This window comes from Hyla sarda, chromosome 3 (assembly GCF_029499605.1).
Source record: "Hyla sarda isolate aHylSar1 chromosome 3, aHylSar1.hap1, whole genome shotgun sequence".
NCBI lineage: Eukaryota > Metazoa > Chordata > Amphibia > Anura > Hylidae > Hyla > Hyla sarda.
This window is the reverse complement of record NC_079191.1, coordinates 152,997,380-153,013,014: the sequence shown is the minus strand read 5'-3', so window position 1 is coordinate 153,013,014 and position 15,635 is coordinate 152,997,380. Positions and strand designations below refer to the sequence as shown.

The window sequence follows — 15,635 nt, the reverse complement described above, 5'->3', positions numbered from 1 at the left end:
GTTTCTTCCCTTACCCAGTATATGGCTGACTTGAACAAAGTCTCCTGCTCGGTGGCTGAGGCCTCCCGGGAAGTGGTGTCCGCCTTGAAGGGGTCTTCCCTGCGCAGGACCTTTGGAAGCGCTCGCTCCTCGTCTCCACATTCCTCACGCTCTCACAAGCGTCCTAGGGGTGCCTCATCTGACTCTTCCAATGAGTCTTCAAGTAGACGTGAGCATTCCCCTCGTGGGTCCCGCCACCCCGGTCATCCGGGCACAAACGTCGCTCCTCCAGAGGATGTTCTCGGAGTTGCCGCTCTGCCACGCCGCGTTCTCAGTCAGACTCGTTCCCCTCCAGGACTGCCTCTACCCATTCTCATTCCCCTGGCGAATTGGTGGATGAGGCTTCCGAACCGGCATCTGACTCTGAGGACCGCCCGGACTCAGTTGCAATGGTTAACTCTTTGGTTACAACCCTGAGAGACACCTTTCACTTAGAGGACCCAGGACCTTCGGATGTCAATCCAGGAGTATCCTTTCACCGTGCAAAGCCAGCACCTCAGAAGTTCAGCTCTCACGCTGACTTTGACGACATTCTGGAGACCGCATGGAAATATCCAGACAAGAGGTTCCCGGGAATCAAGACAATTCAAGAACGTTATCCATTTGACAATGTCTTTGACACTAAGGTGGTTTCTCCTCCCTCAGTGGACCCACCAGTTTCCCGGATCAATAAATAAGGCGACTACACTTCCTCTGGCAGAAGCCGCTGCCTTCAAGGACCCCACGGACAAGAAGGTAGAATCCTTAGCGAAGTTTGCCACGGTAGCTGCGGGCTCTTCTCTTCTTCCCATCTTCGCCTCCACATGGGTGTCCAAGGGCCTTAGTGGTGCCAAAAGCTCTGTCAGGATATCTTAGCGGGATCCCCCCGGAGGATCTATCTGCTTTGGCTCTCCAATGCTCTAAAGCCGGGGATTTTCTGTGCGCAGCTTCCATGCAGGCAGCCCGTTGTTCTGCCTATGCTGTGGGTCATCTAGCGGCCCTCCGCCGCTCTTTGTGGCTTAAGGCTTGGAATGCGGATGCTGCTTCCAAAAGATCACTCACTGAGCTTCCCTTTACGGGTGGCCGTCTTTTTGGCAAACGCCTTGATGAGATTATCTCTTAGGCAACGGGAGGTAAGAATTCCTTGTTACCTCAGAATAAGGCTCGCCCTACATCCCAAAGGAAGGCCTTTTCCTTTCGGACCTCCAGCTCCAACAAGGGATCCGGGCAGACGCCCTCGTGGGACAAGAAGGCTCCCTCGTTCCGGGCTCGCCCGTCTTGGAAGTCGGACTCCAACCAGTCCGGCCGTTTTGCGCCCAAATCAGGCAACCGCAAGCCCACTTCTGCATGAAGTGAGGCCCCCACCCGCGGTTTCTTCTCGGGTGGGAGGTCGTCTCTTACTTTTTCGAGACATTTGGACCTTTCACATTCAAGACTTTTGGGTCAGGGACGTGGTGTCCAACGGTTACCGGATCGAATTTGCATCCCTTCCGAGGTATCGCTTTTTTCGATCCCGGGCCCCCCGGTCTCCTCCTCTGGTGAAGCAGTTTCGAGCGGCTCTCCAGTCTATGCTTCTCCAGGGGGTTATCATTCCTGTTCCTTCAGGGTAACGTTTTCGGGGTTTCTATTCAAATCTTTTTGTGGTTACCAAGAAGGACGGTTCTGTGCGTCCAATTTTGGACCTCAAGCGTCTAAATCTTCATCTTCTCATCCGCCACTTCCGAATGGAATCCCTCCGTTCGGTAGTGGCATCCCTGAGAGTTCCTCTCATCGATGGACATCAAGGATGCCTACCTCCATGTGCCAATATTTCCGGGCCATCATCGGTACCTCCGCTTTGCTATTCCGGAGGGGCACTTTCAATTTGTAGCTCTCCCCTTCGGTCTAGCCACGGCTCCTTGGGTCTTTACAAAGATCCTTGCGCCAGTGATGGGCCTGTTATGGTCGAGGGGAATCTCGGTGATACCCTACCTGGACGACCTTCTCATCAAGGCTCCAACCAGGGCCCAGACTCTGGAGAATCTGGACATCACTCTCCACACTCTAGCTCGCTTCGGGTGGATGATCAACCAGGACAAGTCAGTCCTCCGTCCTACCCAGTCTAACCTTTCTGGGACTTCTCTTCGACACGGCCTCTGCCCGAATTCGCCTTCCGCCGGGCAAACGTCTGGCGCTCCGGTCGGGGATCCGCTCCCTTCGGACCCAGGTATGAGTCTCCATTCTCACTTGTATGGAAGTCCTGGGTCGAATGGTGGCAACTATGGAGGCCGTACCTTTTGCCCAGTTTCATTACCGTCACCTCCAACTGGCGATTCTCTCTCGGTGGAACAGGTCTCCTCTGTCCCTCGATCGTCAGATTGTTCTCCCTCGCAGGGTCCGTCAGTCTCTGCTCTGGTGGCTCCGCTCCCCCCGTCTTCTCCAAGGGCGGTCGTTTCTTCCCCTTCACTGGCAGGTTGTTACAACGGATGCCAGCCTGTCGAGCTGGGGCGGCGTGTTCAGGGATTAGACGGTTCAGGGACTCTGGTCTCCCTGGGAGACCCTTCTTCCGATGAACATATTGGAATTACGGGCAATTCTTCTTTGTCTTCTTCATTGGGAGTCCCATCTTCAGTTCCGTCCTGTCCGCGTTCAGTCGGACAATGCCACGGCCGTGGCGTACATAAATCGTCAGGGCGGCACTCTCAGCTCGGCAGCCATGGCCGAGGTGACCAAGATTCTCTCCTGGGTGGAGAACGATAAGTAGGCTGATGGACCGTAAGAGTAGGAGATATCAGCGCTGGATGAAGAAGCCAGGAGGAGTAGCAGCATAAAATCAAGGCAGGTTTATTGGATGCAATGCGTTTCGCTGCGCATGCGCAGCTTCAACAGTGTGGAAAGCCTGGGTGGAGAGCAAGGTTCCGGCCATCTCCGTGATTCACATCCTGGGGGTGCTCAACTGGGAAGCAGACTTCCTCAATCGATCCTCTCACTACCCCGGCCAGTGGTCTCTACATCCAGAGGTCTTCGCGCACCTGCGACCTCTGTGGCATTCCGGACGTGGACCTCTTCGCGTCCCGGCACAATCAGAAGATCCTTCCGTTTGTGTCCAAGTCCCGGGACCCTCAGGTTCTGGCCATGGACGCCCTAGTGATTCCTTGGGCGGGGTTTACCCTACCCTATCTGTTCCCTCCGCTTCTTCCCCGGGTGCTGAGGAAGCTCAAGGCAGAGGGCGTCCCCTCCATTCTGGTAGCTCCAGATTGGCCCCGAAGGTAGCGGTACGCCGACGTAGTCAGGCTTCTGGACGACTCTCCACTGCGCCTTCCGCTCCGTCCGGACCTGCTCTCCCTGGGTCCCCTTTGCCACCCCAATTTACAGTCGCTGCATTTGACGGCGTGGCGGTTGAGACCGCGGTTTTGAGGGCACACGGGTTCTCTTCCCATGTCATTCGCACCAGGCTCAAGGCTTGTAAGCCCTCCTCTGCAAGGATTTACCACCGTACTTGGTGGTCTTATTTTCGTTGGTGTGAAGCACAGGACTTCTCCCCGGTGACCTTCTCGGTCCCCCGTCTTCTCTCCTTTTTGCAGTCGGGGTTGGAACTGGGGTTGTCTCTCAGTTCTCTTAAGGGTCAGGTTTCGGCCCTTACTGTTCTTTTCCAGCGGCCCCTGGCTTCTAATCCTCATGTCCGGACCTTCCTACAAGGAGTGGCGCACGCTGTTCCTCCTTATCGGTCACTTTCTCCCCCTTGGGACTTGAATTTGGTCCTGAGTGCCCTCCAGGGTGCACCCTTTGAGCCCCTTAGAGAAGTGTCTCTCCGCCTCCTTTCTTGGAAAGTGGCGTTTCTGGTGGCTATCACCTCCATCTGGAGGGTGTCTGAATTGGCAGCCCTTTCCTGCCGTTCTCCGTTTCTGGTAATTCACCAGGACAAGGTTGTTTTCCGGCCAGACCCTTCCTTTTTACCTAAGGTGGTCTCGGCCTTTCATCTCAATGAGGATACTGGCCCAGATTTATCAAACTGTGTGAGAGAAAAAGTGAAGTGATTTTCACATAGCAGCCAATCACAGCTCAGCTTTCACTTTACCAGAGCTCCTTAGCTGCGCTGTGATTGGTTGCTATGGAAAAATCTCTCCACTTTTTCTTTCACACAGTTTGATAAATTTGGGCCATTGTCCTCCTGTCATTTTGCCCGGCTCCTTCTCATCCTAGGGAGCGCTTACTGCACAAGCTGGACGTGGTTCGGGCTATTCGGTCTTATCTCTCCATCACTTCTTCCTTTCGTCAGTGTGATTCCTTTTTCGTCCTGATGGAAGGTCGTCGCAAGGGACAATCTGCTTCCAAGGCCACCATTTCTAGGTGGATTCGGTCTGCCATTTCGGAAGCCTATCGCTGTAAGGGGAAGATTCCTCCTTTCAGGGTTGTGGCTCATTCCACTCGTTCTGTTGGGGCATCCTGGGCTCTCCAAAATAGAGCATCGGCCTCGCCAATTTGCAAGGCGGCTACCTGGTCGTCTTTGCACACATTTTCGAGGTTTTATCGGGTTCATACTTTCGCATCGGCTGATGCTTCCCTGGGGCGTAAGGTGTTGCAGGCGGCAGTGGATCAACCATCTGCCTGATTACTTATCTGCCCCCCCAAGGGACAGCTTTGGTATGTCCCACTGTATGTGTCCCCAATGGAGCCGATAGAGAAAAGGAGATTTTTTTAACACTTACCGTAAAATCGCTTTCTCGAAGGATCCATTGGGGGACACAGCTCCCGCCCTTTTTGTTTTTTTTCCCTTTGGTTCTCTGTCCGAGGGTGTGTTCAGTTATGTTTTTTTCTTCTGGTTCTCGGACAGTTTTTGGGTCTTTCTTTGACCTATTGGTCTCCCCCTATTGCTCTTGAACTTAAACTGACTAGCTCAGCGCCTGAAGGCGGGTATATCCTGCTGGGAGGAGCTAACTGTTTTGGTTGCCATAGTGTCACCTCCTAGAGACAGCAAGATACACCCACTGTCTGTGTTCCCCAATGGATCCTTCGAGAAAGAGATTTTACGGTAAGTGTTAAAAAATCTCCTTATTCATGATTCCTCATGTGGCCAATCAGCCTCGTTTAGCAGCACCCTTGCTTTTTGGTAATGACAAATTAGTAGAACTCTGTATTTGGCTTTGGACATATAGGGCATAACAATAAAACACAATATTATTAATTGTATTTCGATCATAACTGTGAACCACTGAGAATTGCTTTAAAGTATTTGTGAATGTCCACCAATTAATAACATGTAAGATTTTAGGTCCAAAATTTTGTAGATAGTTTTTTTTTTTTTTTTAATGGTACAGAGCTCATAGAGACATACTGTATATACTCGAGTATTAGCAGAGGCCCCTAATTTCACACCAAAACCCCAGGAAAAGTGATTGACTCCACACTAAGCCTAGGGTGGGAAATACATCAATCCCCCCATGTCTTCATCCCCCCCCCCTTCATCATCACCACCTGTGAATCCCTTCAGCCATCGGCTGTCCGGGCATGCTGGGAGTTGTAGTTTTGAAACCTCTGGAAGTCCGCAGGTTGAAGACCACTGCAGCCTTTGTCACCATCCAGACCCCCTCTTTAGTTTTCTACTCACCTCCCCTCGGTGGGAAGAAAGGGTGAGCTGGTTCAGGCCATCTATGCTGCAGGGACCATCCGGTGGGGAGGGTTAGTCGTTCCGGGCTGTCCATTTCCACCGGGGGGGGGGGGAGACCCTCTTCTCCACGCTCCGGGCCTGCCCCGGACTAGTGACGTTGCCTTGACGATGCTGCACAGGGACGTTCATGCGTGATCGCGGGGGTCCCGCCACGATCATGCATATTCTTTGGATAGGGGATAAGATGTCTTAGCGCCGGAGTACCCCTTTAATGCTAATACCATCTCAAATATTTTGTATGGGTCGTATTTAAGGCAAGGTTGCAAAGACTCCCTTGCAGCAAGTCCCTATATGTTTGTTATAATTTATCATAACTAAAGATACATCTTATAACATGATGCCATGTCATAATGTTAGAATGGGCTGACTATACACATAAAATAAATGATCACGTCTTCAGTGGTAGAGGGAGGGAGTCCCTGTCTTGCTGCTTTGATCTCAGCTTTTAGAGGCAGGAAGCACAAGAGGGAGTGCATTGGCCATGGCGTTTTCAGTTTCTTTTCTCCACTATGTCAGATGCTCCCAGTGGACATCACTACTCAGATATAAGCTTCTCTATACCTAAGAGTAGTTTCACAGGCCACATACTGGACTATATTAAATTTACTATCCTGTAACATCTGCACATCTGGTGTTAGAATTATTTAATATTATAGTATTATAAACACATTGGGGGACATTTTTTTTGCTTTAGTTTTGCTTATGTATGACATATATCATACTTTCACAGGGGGTGGAGGTTGATAAATTTGGCTTACATTTTTACTTTTTTTTTTTCCCCCTAAATGTACTAACTCATTATTTTATTTTTTTCTTCTAATTTCAGATCCTGAATCTAAGATTACTTTAGATTTAGAGGACTACCGTGACCAGTGTTTTTATTTTTTATTTTTTTTATGTTAATAAAATGGTCAACGAGGGCTTTTGGGTTTTGGGAGAGTTTTTCTTGTTTTTCTTTTTTTGGAATAACTTTTTTTTTTTTAAACGTATATATAAACATTAGCTATTTTATTTTTTATTTACTTTACAGGCTTAGTAGTGGAAGCTGTCTTATAGAGGGAGTTTAAAAAAAAATGTATTCCAAAAAAACACTCCCATAAAAGCCTGTGTTAACCATTTTATTAACATTAAACAGAAAGAAGAAAAACGCTGATCATCGACGCAGCCCACCTAATGCAAAGTAGTCCACAGAATATACGGGTCTGAAATGAGAAAAAAAAAAATACAAGAAAAATAGGTTAATACATTTATTGTCACCCACCCGCCCTTACAGTAAGGACATGCTGGGAGTTGTAGTCATGTGGTGCGGGAGATGTGCAGGCGAGTGACAATAGTGACCATATTACAACTCCCAGGGCATGCTGGGAGTTGTAATAGTGCGGCAGGGGGGGGCAGGTGACAAGCTTGTCACCCGCCCCACAACTACAACTCCCAGCATGCCCTTACAGTAAGGGCATGCTGGGAGTTGTAGTTGTGCAGCAGAGTGCAGGTGGCAAGCTTGTCACCTGCCCCCGCCGCGCAACTACAACTCCCAGCATGTCCTTACTGTAAGGACATTCTGGGAGTTGTAGTCGTGCAAGCCAGGGAAGCGGGCGGTAATGTGCTCTGCTCCCTGGCCGGCAGTGATCAGAAAAATCACTGTAATTTCGTATTTCCCGTCAGGTCCCGTGACACGGAACTCGGCAAGAAACTTGAAATGACAGTAAACTCTGCGGCGCCGTAGCAACGGGAGCCTGGGCTGACATAACTCTGCAGCCGCCGGGGACTTTTGCAGCCGGGAGATGTGCAGGAGCCTTCCCTCAGTGTGTACCACAGTGCTGAGGGATGGCAGGGATGGCTCCTGCACATCTCCCAGCCCGTCTGCAGGAGTCCCGGGCAGCTGCAGAGTAATGCCACCCCGGGCTCCTTTTAACATATAACTGAGCCGCAGAGTTTTAGTTCCTACTGCAAGATCAAATTTCCCGCCGGGTCCCGTGACTGGCTGTTCGGTCACAGAAAATCACGGGACCCAGCGGGAACTGTGAAATTTCATCAGGGACTCCAAAAACTTCACAGCGTCGAGGGATGTTAAAGGGCTGGCATCACTATGCAACCGCCCGGGCTCCATCTGACTCTATCCCTGCTACCCTCAGTGACAGGGGCACTGATTTACATCCCCCTCTTGTCTCCTACCCACCCGCGCCACACATCTCCCGCCCGCTACCTGCTACAAGACTACAACTCCTAGCATGCCCTCACTGTAAGGGCATGCTGGGAGTTTTAGTCTTGCAACAGGTAGCAGACAGATGGGAAATGTGCGGCACGGGCGGGTAGGAGACAAGGTGGGGATGTAAATCTGTGTGATCCGTGATCAGGTAGTCAGAAAAGCAGAATCATAAGCAAGGTTCAAGCTGGTGTAGATTCCTGGAGCTTTTTGATCAGATCGCCTAGATCTGCGACAGTCGCAATTGATAAATCAGGGTGCACTGGAAAGTGAAAAAACGTCTACGTTAGTAAGATGTCAAGATGAGCGGTGGGATGTAAACAAAAGGAAAGTTGCAAATAAGCAGAGTTGCGCGAAATATACGGGAAAATAAGCTCTACAAACTTTGATAAATCTGGGCCCTTCGTCTTTTTAATTAGATTTGTCTAAATAAGCCAAACAGGCTTTCTAATACAAAAATGTCTTACAGATTGAACTTGACAAAGCAGCTGAAGATTTCCGCACAGCCCACTCAGAGAGACAACAGCTGATCCAACAGTGGGAAAACACCATTGATCAGATGCAGAAAAGAGATAGAGAAATTGATCAGTGCACATTGGTAAGTAAAAAGACCTCTCTCGAAGAGTAACAGTTTACTTTCTCCACCAGGGGGTTTCAGTGCTGATCTGGTAGGTGATGATGTCATCCTATAGTTCACAATAAGTCCGCTGGCTCAGGACAGACCACTCTCTTTGCCACATGTTTGTTGGAAAGATTTATTAAAATGTGCAGAGCAACCAATCAGATTGATCTGAAAAATAGAAGAAACAATTTGTTTGGTTGCTTTGGGCAATTGCTCCACTCTTCATCTGCACAGGTTTTGATAAATCTCCCCCTGTGATTTTCAGTGGGTCAGGCAAATGATAACATGACCCAGTTACAGTAATGACACTTGGATGCAGCTGTGCTGGAATAAGGAATATTGATGGGGAGTGTACATGATATGGGCAAAAAAACCTGGAGTGGTTCTTTAGGAGAAATGTCCCAATGAAGAGCTGAATTTCTGTACCGCAAAAGGGCCTGTAAAAGGAAAACTGTCAGCTTGCTCCCCCCGCACCAATCAGCTGTACTGGCTGGTAGTGCGGGGGATGCTGATCAGTTTGATGCTTACCGTGCCCAGATCCGCCCCACCGTTTTTCCGTAATCTCCTATTTTCGTTATATGCTAATTAGGCGGTAACTTGCAACGGCCGAGCTAATTGGCACTCTGGCGTCAGCGCTTTTGGCAGCAGTGCCGCCCAGCTCATCAATATTCCTCCCCTCCCTCCGCCTCTCCCTCTTCTCCCCGCTCTGTAATGGAGAGAGGGGAGGAATATTGATGAGCTGGGCGGTGCTGCTGCCAAAAACTCTGACGTCACAGTGCCAGTTAGCCCTGCCGGTGCAAGTTGGCACCTAATTAGCATATCATGAACATAGAAGATTATGGCCGAATGGTGGGGCGGATCCGGGCACGGTAAGCGTCAAACTGATCAGCGTCCCCTGCACTACCAGCCAGTACCACTGATTATTGCCGGGGGAGCAAGCTGACAGTTTAACTTTAATAAGGATTTTTATGTTGATTTTATGATGGAACAACTGCTTTATTTATATGTGAACTCAGTAGGGGGAATTAGGAGCTTTGAGCCATATTGTTGGGGTAAACATTACTAATTTTTCATATTTACACCAAAGATTGTAACTTTTTTACCTTTTGAGGAAAGCAGGCGAGGTTGAAATGGAGGGTCGGGGACACATTGATCTAATTTTATTTTGGTAATTACCATAGAAATTGGCACAAATTACTGCTCCATTTCAATTTCTCTCAATAATTTTGGTGCATTTTACTCAAACACACAACATGAAACTCCTGTTGAGAAATATTTTTCCCTTTTTTGTTTTCAGCTTCTTCCATTTCCAGCTGAAAGTTAACCACGCAGAATGCCTTTTTTAAATGGGCACTGTCAGCTCCAAAAACTTTTTATGTTGTTACTGATGAAAATTAAAGACCTTTTGTAATATAATTTTTGTAATATTTAATAAAGAGAGACTCCTAAAAATCTTACCACTAGGGGTTCCCATACCTACTGAGACACTAACCAGTCCTGCAGCATACTCAGGCTTGTCCATGAGTCATGGACAATAGGAGACTCATGGACAAGGCTGCATGAGCAGACACACAAATCACCTCCCACCACCACAAGGGAGAGACTCTCCCCACTACCCCTGAGAGGATTCTTCCCCTGATTTTTTTTTTTTTTTGCGGGATCTGACAGGTACACATTAAGTTCATATTCAGACAAAACAGCAGCAGAAGTAAAACACTCTCACATTACCATATTTTCTGTTTAGGTATCGATAAAGTTCTCAAGAGCCTGTCTTCTGTGAGCACAGCCATAGTCCCTGATGACTCTTCTGGAGAAGTGAAATATGTTGGCTTTTAACCAGCACTACTACACCAGTGTCTTTAGGCAGTGTGTGGCTACTGTCATATTGAGGAGTACCTCATTGATAGGGTCATAATTATAGCATAAGCACATGCGGTAATCAAGACTTTTAGGGAGACCTCCCAACTTTCGCATAACGCAGGTTTTTGCGGGTAATGGTTATTGAGGTCACTGAAGTACAGTACAACTTGGCTCTGCAAATGTGTATATGCAAATTTCATTCTCTGAGCAATTTAGGCATTTTCTGAGGTGACCAGTCTTCTGAGCAATACTTGGCCAAGCATGTATGTGTTCTGAACAGGTATAGAGGAGAAAACTGCATCAGGAGACCTCTGCTGGCAGCTTATCCATGCTGAGAATCAAAAGTTTGGGCATGTTGAAATTCAATATGTCTGACCCCTTTTTTCATCCCAACATATGCTTTCAGGGAAGAGTCAGGAGGCCTTCATACACATCAAATGTGTGTTCAGGTGGCATTAATGTATGTGGACTCCTTAAAGATGATATACTACACAATTAATGATACATTAAACCCTTTTAGCAATTGGCCCAGATAAAACAGGAATTGCGAGAAAAAGAAAATATTATAAAAGAGAAAATCCAATTCCTGAACAGTGAAATAGAGAATAACAAGGAATATGAGAAGAAAATTTCCAAAGTAGAAAGAAAGGCTGCCAGACTGAGGCAGGACTATCAGGAGCAAGAGACCATTCAAAGTCAACTACAAGATGAGGTATGTGGAAAAGAAATGTTTCTTATTATTAAAGGGGTATTCCAGTAGTTAATTATTATTATTATTTTTTTTTTTATTTAACTAAGGTATATAACTTGCTAATACAGTGTTATCACAAATTGTCCTGGCTTCAGAATGCTTTTGGATGATTCTGCCCTGACAGGAAGTTGTGTAGTTCTTTTATTTTCATAGTGATTTTTGTTGCCAACATATCCTCCTCTGCTGTCTCCTGAGGTGTGGCTGGATCATGTCTCTAATTTTAAGACCTGACCTCTGAGTGATCCTACCACCTCTGACCCTGTCATTTACACATATATCTTTGAGACATTTACCAAGAATAAGGAGTATTTAAAGCTTGATGCCTTTTGGTTAACCACACCACAGGCTGAGAAGCATGCAGAGAATGAATAGCAGGTGCTACAACCTCACTGATTGTTCAATAGTCATGTGTGAAGTAATGTTCTACAACAGCTCGGGACATAAAACTGGCAGGAATTCTGTGGGATGAGAGTAGTCAGGGTGGGAAGGGAGTAGGAAGGGTGGGAGTGCTATGACAATACACGTCACTGTTCCTGCTCCATAGCAGTACATTCCACTCAAACAAGGTGCGCAGGAGCAGTGAAGGAGGCACAGGGATGTGCACCTCCATAGGGAGCCATGTAGGGACGAGAAGCTGTCCGGCTGCAGACAAGGATCTAAGACTAAGTGGGAGGGGATCCAGGTGATGACAGAGAATGGGGCCGCATAGAAGCCTTGCAGCGTGTGGATGTGAAACATTTTGCTCACAGCATTGTTAAATTTAAAATCTTGTTGCCAATATCTTTTAAGCTTCTACAGGTAAATGAGTTGATTCACTTATGACTCATGGTCAGTGTTAATCACATGGCTCTGATTCTGTGAGGAAGCAGGGCTATCTAGTGGTACCCTCGGATATGTACAGATTTTAAAACTGCCACAAGTCTAAGAATTAAGCATGCAGCCTAACATAGAGTTATATACATGATTTTCTTTGGATGTGTGGGGGCAGTTTACCTTGTTTGCCACAGACATGAGTTTCCACCCAGAGCGGAAGCTTCGTAGTGTGAATGGGCCCTTTTTGAAGCACATAAATTGTGTCAAAATTTTGAAGTCATAGATTTCATATTAACATTTGAAATACACTGCTTAAAAAAAAATTAAGGTAACATAAACAACACAATGTAACTCCAAGTCAATCACACTGTCCACTCAGGAAGCAACACTGATCAATCAATTTCACATGCTGTTGTGCAAATGGAACAGACAATAGGTGGAAATTGTAGTTAATTATAGTTAATTGTTTCCTCCTGCAACCCATCGGCATAGCAGCGACTCGTACTACAGTACCCAGATTATATCGTGGGTGATATGCTTTTTTGCATAGATCTCAAGGTGAGCGGCCATCTATAAGCCCCGTGGGGTTCCCCCCCCCCACCCACCACCCGATCTATTGAGGGTAAATACACGAGGCGCCGTCTGTCGGTCCTTTCTTTTCTTTTCTCTACAGACCCCCAATAAAGGAGTGTTTCTGCAGGTGGTGACCACAGACCACTTCTCAGTTCCTATGCTTCCTGGCTGATGTTTTGGTCACTTTTGAATGCTGGCGGTGCTTTCACTTAGTGGTAGCATGAGACTGAGTCTACAACCCACACAAGTGGCTCAGGTAGTGCAGCTCATCCAGGATGGCACATCAATGCGAGCTGTGGCAAAAAGGTTTGTGTTACGCCTAGCGCTCCGGGTCCCCGCTCCTCCCCGGAGCGCTCACGGCGTCTCTCTCCCCGCAGCGCCCCGGTCAGTCCCGCTGACCGGGAGCGCTGCACTGTCATGGCCGTCGGGGATGCGATTCGCACAGCGGGACGCGCCCGCTCGCGAATCGCATCCCAGGTCACTTACCCGTCCCGGTCCCCTGCTGTCATGTGCTGGCGCGCGCGGCTCCGCTCTCTAGGGCGCGCGCGCGCCAGCTCTCTGAGACTTAAAGGGCCAGTGCACCAATGATTGGTGCCTGGCCCAATTAACTTAATTGGCTCCCACCTGCTCCCAGACTATATCTGCTCACTGCCCCTGCACTCCCTTGCCGGATCTTGTTGCCTTGTGCCAGTGAAAGCGTTTAGTGTGTCCAAAGCCTGTGTTACCTGAACCCTTGCTATCCTTCTTGACTACGAACCTTGCCGCCTGCCCCCGACCTTCTGCTACGTCTGACCTTGCCTCTGCCTAGTCCTTCTGTCCCACGCCTTCTCAGCAGTCAGCGAGGTAGAGCCGTTGCTAGTGGATACGACCTGGTTGCTACTGCCGCAGCAAGACCATCCCGCTTTGCGGCGGGCTCTGGTGAAAACCAGTAGCCTCTTAGAACCGGTCCACCAGCACGGTCCACGCCAATCCCTCGCTGACACAGAGGATCCACTACCTGGAAGCCGAATCGTGACAGTAGATCCGGCCATGGATCCCGCTGAGGTGCCGCTGCCAAGTCTCGCTGACCTTCCCACGGTGGTCGCTCAGCAATCGCAGCAGGTTGCCCAACAAGGACAGCAGCTGTCGCAGTTGACCGCTATGTTACAGCAACTTCTGCCTCTGCTACAGCAGCAACCATCTCCTCCGCCAGCTCCTGCACCTCCTCCGCAGCGAGTGGCCGCTCCTAGCCTCCGCTTGTCCCTGCCGGACAAATTTGATGGGGACTCTAAACTCTGCCGTGGATTTTTGTCTCAGTGTTCCCTGCATATGGAGATGTTGTCGGACTTGTTTCCTACAGAACGGTCTAAGGTGGCGTTCGTAGTAAGCCTTCTTCTTTCAGGAAAGGCCTTGTCTTGGGCCACACCGCTCTGGGACCGCAATGATCCTGCCACAGCCACAGTCCAGTCCTTCTTCGCTGAAGTCCGGAGTGTCTTCGAGGAGCCAGCCCGAGCTTCTTCTGCCGAGACTGCCCTGTTGAACCTGGTCCAGGGTAATTCTTCAGTGGGCGAGTACGCCATCCAATTTCGTACTCTTGCTTCCGAGTTATCATGGAATAACGAGGCTCTCTGCGCGACCTTTAAAAAAGGCCTATCCAGTCGCATCAAGGATGTGCTGGCCGCACGAGAGATTCCTGCCAACCTCCAAGAACTCATCCATTTGGCTACCCGCATTGACATGCGTTTTTCTGAGCGACACCAAGAGCTCCGCCAGGAAAAAGACTTAGATCTCTGGGCACCTCTCCCACAGCATCCTTTGCAGTCTACGCCTGGGCCTCCCGCCGAGGAGGCCATGCAAGTGGATCGGTCTCGCCTGACCCAGGAAGAGAGGAATCGCCGTAGGGAAGAAAATCTCTGTCTTTACTGTGCCAGTACCGAGCATTTCTTGGTGGATTGCCCTATCCGTCCTCCACGTCTGGGAAACGCACGCACGCACCCAGCTCACGTGGGTGTGGCGTCTCTTGGTTCTAAGTCTGCTTCTCCACGTCTCACGGTGCCCGTGCGGATTTCTCCTTCAGCCAACTCCTCCCTCTCAGCCGTGGCCTGCTTAGACTCTGGTGCCTCTGGGAATTTTATTTTGGAGTCATTTGTGAATAAATTCAGCATCCCGGTGACCCGTCTCGTCAAGCAGCTCTACATTTCCGCGGTCAACGGAGTCAGATTGGATTGCACCGTGCGCTACCGCACAGAACCCCTCCTGATGTCTATTGGACCCCACCACGAAAGGATTGAGTTATTCGTCCTTCCCAACTGTACCTCTGAGGTCCTCCTCGGTCTGCCATTGCTCCGGCTTCATTCTCCCACCCTTGATTGGACCACCGGGGAGATCAAGAACTGGGACTCTGCCTGCCATAGGAAGTGCCTCTCCCCCCCTCCCAGTCCCGTCAGGCAAGCCTCAGTGCCTCCTCATGGCCCCCGTCCTGGTGTCACACTGCCCCGTGCCAGGCTTCGCCCTCTGCCCTCCCTCCCCATTCCCACTCCTGCTGTACTGCCTGCCGTTGAGGAAACCCTCCATTCTTTCCCGGTGTCCTCATCCCAGGGGAGGCAGTTACCAGACAAAGAAAAGGGGAGACCTAAGGGGGGGGGGGTACTGTTACGCCTAGCGCTCCGGGTCCCCGCTCCTCCCCGGAGCGCTCACGGCGTCTCTCTCCCCGCAGCGCCCCGGTCAGTCCCGCTGACCGGGAGCGCTGCACTGTCATGGCCGTCGGGAATGCGATTCGCACAGCGGGACGCGCCCGCTCGCGAATCGCATCCCAGGTCACTTACCCGTCCCGGTCCCCTGCTGTCATGTGCTGGCGCGCGCGGCTCCGCTCTCTAGGGCGCGCGCGCGCGCCAGCTCTCTGAGACTTAAAGGGCCAGTGCACCAATGATTGGTGCCTGGCCCAATTAGCTTAATTGGCTCCCACCTGCTCCCAGACTATATCTGCTCACTGCCCCTGCACTCCCTTGCCGGATCTTGTTGCCTTGTGCCAGTGAAAGCGTTTAGTGTGTCCAAAGCCTGTGTTACCTGAACCCTTGCTATCCTTCTTGACTACGAACCTTGCCGCCTGCCCCCGACCTTCTGCTACGTCTGACCTTGCCTCTGCCTAGTCCTTCTGTCCCACGCCTTC

General features: G+C 49.8%; 1 protein-coding gene across 4 annotated transcripts in view; it reads left to right on the top strand.

Moving 5' to 3' along the window:
* The window catches only part of CCDC39 (coiled-coil domain containing 39), a 127,973-nt gene that overhangs the window by 59,017 nt on the left and 53,321 nt on the right, over nt 1-15,635 (top strand). For all 4 annotated transcript variants that reach the window (XM_056565279.1, XM_056565278.1, XM_056565277.1 and 1 more), the window contains exons 6-7: nt 8,338-8,466; nt 10,871-11,062. In XM_056565279.1, the coding sequence (XP_056421254.1) occupies nt 8,338-8,466; nt 10,871-11,062 (321 nt within the window). The remainder of the gene's footprint in view (nt 1-8,337; nt 8,467-10,870; nt 11,063-15,635) is intronic.